The sequence below is a fragment of the Trypanosoma rangeli genome, assembly GCF_003719475.1.
Source record: "Trypanosoma rangeli strain AM80 chromosome Unknown Tra_15.4_contig_00762, whole genome shotgun sequence".
Lineage (NCBI taxonomy): Eukaryota > Euglenozoa > Kinetoplastea > Trypanosomatida > Trypanosomatidae > Trypanosoma > Trypanosoma rangeli.
Genome location: NW_021706509.1, coordinates 289 through 4198, shown reverse-complemented (window position 1 = coordinate 4198; position 3910 = coordinate 289). Strand labels below are relative to the sequence as shown.

At 45.7% G+C, this 3910-nt stretch overlaps 2 protein-coding genes across 2 annotated transcripts, besides 2 other annotated features; both read right to left on the bottom strand.

The window, feature by feature from the left end:
• Positions 1-157: 157 nt before the first annotated feature.
• TraAM80_10032 (putative small GTP-binding protein RAB6) lies at positions 158-877 on the bottom strand (the record flags this gene model as incomplete). The annotated part of the gene is made up of 1 exon (XM_029386684.1): positions 158-877. One exon carries the CDS (start codon positions 875-877, stop codon positions 158-160), a length of 720 nt encoding a protein of 239 aa, XP_029233472.1.
• A 743-nt stretch (positions 878-1620) lies between these two features.
• TraAM80_10031 (uncharacterized protein) lies at positions 1621-3558 on the bottom strand (the record flags this gene model as incomplete). The annotated part of the gene is made up of 1 exon (XM_029386683.1): positions 1621-3558. One exon carries the CDS (start codon positions 3556-3558, stop codon positions 1621-1623), a length of 1938 nt encoding a protein of 645 aa, XP_029233471.1.
• Positions 3559-3635: 77 nt separating this feature from the next.
• Positions 3636-3703: a microsatellite.
• Positions 3704-3725: 22 nt separating this feature from the next.
• Positions 3726-3751: a microsatellite.
• Positions 3752-3910: the final 159 nt, after the last annotated feature.

The following is a 3910-nucleotide window of genomic DNA, read 5'->3' as shown; positions in this document are numbered from 1 at the left end:
GAAAAAAAAAGAAACGGCGAGAGAGCGGTGGAGCCCCTGAAAAAGAAAAAGAGGAAAAAAAACGCAACTAAACTGCACACCATTGGCAATATATATTATATATAAACAATGCTTTTTTCCCCCCACGGTAGTAACAAAGGGCATCCTAAGACAATACTTATCGCATCAGCGGCGGGAGCGATAACAAGGCGGCCGCACTCACAGCAGAACGCATCGACTTTTTTTTTTTTGGATACGAAGGCGGTGATAAGGCAGAGGGTGCCACAAGGTGCAAGCCCGCGTTGTCGCTCGCATGGAGCCCCGTTCCACTCTGTCTCGCATCGGTGCGAAAGGTTCCCCCCGCACCGTTTGCATGTTTCTGCTCGGACGCATTTCCCCCATTTCGAATGGTATGCACGAGCGTTTCAAACACTTCTTCGGCCATCCTTCGGTTTTTGGCGGTCACCTCAAGAAAAGGGCACTGCGCCTGCGCCGCAAACAGGCTGCCTTCCTCCGGGCTTACAGCCCGGTAGTTTACCTCGTCAATTTTGTTTCCAACTACCACGCAGGGAACCGATTTTCCCCCTTTTACGCGGCACAGCTGAGCATATATTCGCTTCAGCTGCTGAAAGCTCTCTGCGTCGGTAATGCTATACACAAGGACAAAACCCTGCCCTTTGCGCAAATACTGGTCACGCATCGCACCAAAAGCGTCCTGTCCCGCCGTATCTACTATTGTTAGCACTGCAGGTTGGTTATCGAGGTCGATAGGCTTGCGATACACATCCTCAATAGTGGCGTCGTACTTGTCAACGAAATGACCCTGAATGTACTGAATAGTCAGGCAACTCTTTCCGACACCGCCGCCCCCCAAGACAACAATAGGAATATCCGGCATCGAAACTGCGTCAACACGACGCCGTCAACAACGATAATCAACCAAACAATAAAACTTGAAAGCCTCGACGATAAATAATGTTTTGTCGTGGTTTGGGGAGCAGCGACACCCCTCTCCTGGCCTCACCAAGCGAAGACTACGCCGTCTCAATAATCACCCCAACGAAGAAAGCAAAAGAGAACAGCAGGCATCAACAGAGCTAAGAAACATTTTTTTTTTTTTGGGAATCAGCGTAAAACATGGACCTTATCCGCTTCTTCACCGTCGCTCCCTTTAACCCCCATCACGCGCAATCACATTGCTCCGCCAGCACAATAAAACTAATCTTTTTTCCCCCTTTTTTCACCTTTATTTTTACGCTTGCCCCCTCGCAAAGCTAAAAGAGGTACGAATTGCACGCATCACATATATGCACGGAAGAATAAAATGAAACACCACAGTAGGAAGAAGAAACGATGATGACAAAAGAAAAAAAAATACGCTAGTTGCCTGAAAATGAATAAAAACAAAGAAATTTTCTTCCCCCTTTTTTCACCTTTATTTTTACATTTGCCCCCTCGCAAAGCTAAAAGAGGTACGCCTTGCACGCATCACATATATGCACGGAAGAATAAAATGAAACACCACAGTAGGAAGAAGAAACGATGATGACAAAAGAAAAAAAAATACGCTAGTTGCCTGAGCACGAGAAAAAACACAGAAAATGTTTTCTTCATCATACAGTGGTCCCAACTTCAAACCCATTACAGCAGGCCTCCCCGTTTTGACACCCGAATAACAAAGTAGATGGCCAATGGCAGAGCAATGACGTTCGCGATAGCGCATACCACCAGAGGGATCCAAATGCAGGAACGTCCTTCACATTTACGGGTTTCCCAGCGTCCCTGCTGTTTGCTGTAGTAATCGTAAATGGGTCCAAAAATCCCCACGTTGAAAATAAAGGGAGACACAATTCCCGCTGTAAATAATATACTGTAGTGCTTTCCACAGTTGTTAGATGCGAATAGAGATTTGATGATGAGAACTGTGCTTCCCCATGAAACACCTGTCGCGAGGCCAACGACAAAAAAAGGGATCGCCAATGCATTCTTTGGCATTGCTAGAAACAGTGGTAGACCGATAACATTTAAAAGAGGGGCAATACAAATAAACGAAGGAACAGGGATCCTTTTGCTTAGAAGAAAGGGATGAGCGATACCAACTGAAACACGTCCCATTGCACTTGCGACACCGTAAATGGAGACAAAGACGACATTGACTGTAGAGGAGTACCCATTAAAGTCCATTGCTTCGTATATCTGGCTACTGTTTGTGGAAACCAACGTCGCTGAACTCCACGACGCCAGACACACGTACCACATAAGCCACATCTCTCGATGACGCAAATTATACCATAATGATTTTGAGTTTAGGTGTACCCCCTGTTGGACAGTCCTAGATTCGGTAGCGAGGTTGTCACCCGAGTGGAAGTTCTGTACTCCTGAAGCATGTTGGTCTCCCTCTAAAGAGGCATTAGTCTCAGGCTCTTTTGCCGCATCTGGTCCCTCTGGAATATTCAATTCGACCTCTTGATGACGAATGTTTTCATCGGGATAATTATCGCTTGGTTGAGCCCTGGATAACAACATGGAGCCACTCTCCGTCTTTTCCTTATTGTGCGGTGGCGCATAATTTGTGGTACTCGTTTTGACGGTGGCATCGTTGTTAGTGGTCGCTGTAGGTACTGCCGCCGGTGCTGTTGGGATTGTTGTTGTCGTTGACTGCGTGTCATACCCCCCGCAGTTTACAGAGTAGCTGGGCGTAATGAAGATCATGGCAGCGAAAGACAAACATAGGAGTATCACCACAACGCCAATAAGGGCACGATTAGCCTCCGACGGTGAATGGAAATTCTCTAGCAGGGTCACAGCCAGGACAAACACGATGAACGCAAAAAGGATCGCTGTGCCAACGTTAAACGGAAGCTTAAATAGGCGCGTTTCAGCTCCTCCACTTTTAATCACATCCTCATCTGGTACGCTGAGCCCCAAACACTGCGTTTTCTTCGTGGGCAGGCGGACAAATAATGTACCTAGCACCCCGACACATAGCGAATAAATGAGCAGAAACAGGAAAAACGGTCCTATTCCTGTAAAGTGCTTCTCAAAAAAAGCAACATATATCTGGACAATAACCGAACTCCCCAATCCCATAAATGTTTTCTGAATGAGAATCACACGTCCCTGATAGCAGGCAAAGGCGTCCAAGCTTGCCAAAAGCGAACCAGTTTCATAGAAGCTGGCTGACAATTGCGAAATTCCATAAAACAGACACATGACTCCAACATTTGTTCCTAATATCGGAGCGTCCATGTTCACAAATAAGAGAAACATGCCAGACCAGCCCAGCACATTCAATATGGTTCCCACAAACAGTGTTGCCATGGGACCTTTGTGGTCGTACAAAAATCCAGTTGGAAGTGAACAGTAGCTGAAAATGACGCCAACCGTAGAAACGATGTTAATTTCCGACTGACTGTAGTGAAACGCTCCCTGCTTCATGTACGGAGTGAATACACCAAAGCAGAAGCAAGCGCCGTTGTTCAGACATATCAGAATGCAGACAAAAAACTGGAAAAACCAGCGACGCTCAGGCGTCCAGAAAGGGGAGCAAAACCGCAAGGTGGTGCCTGATTCAGCCATTACGCCAATAAAAGCAAAGTGGTGAAAATGAATTATAAATATGTGCCGCCTCCACACGTGGCCTTGAAGTAAAAAACAACACAAAAAAAAATAGAAAAGGTAGATATTAAAAGAAACAGAAACAAAAGCCAAAAACAACATCAGATGGGACATGTGCACACAAACGCAAAAAAAAAAAGAAAAAAAAAAGAAACGGCGAGAGAGCGGTGGAGCCCCTGAAAAAGAAAAAGAGGAAAAAAAACGCAACTAAACTGCACACCATTGGCAATATATATTATATATAAACAATGCTTTTTTCCCCCCACGGTAGTAACAAAGGGCATCCTAAGACAATACTTATCGCATCAGCGGC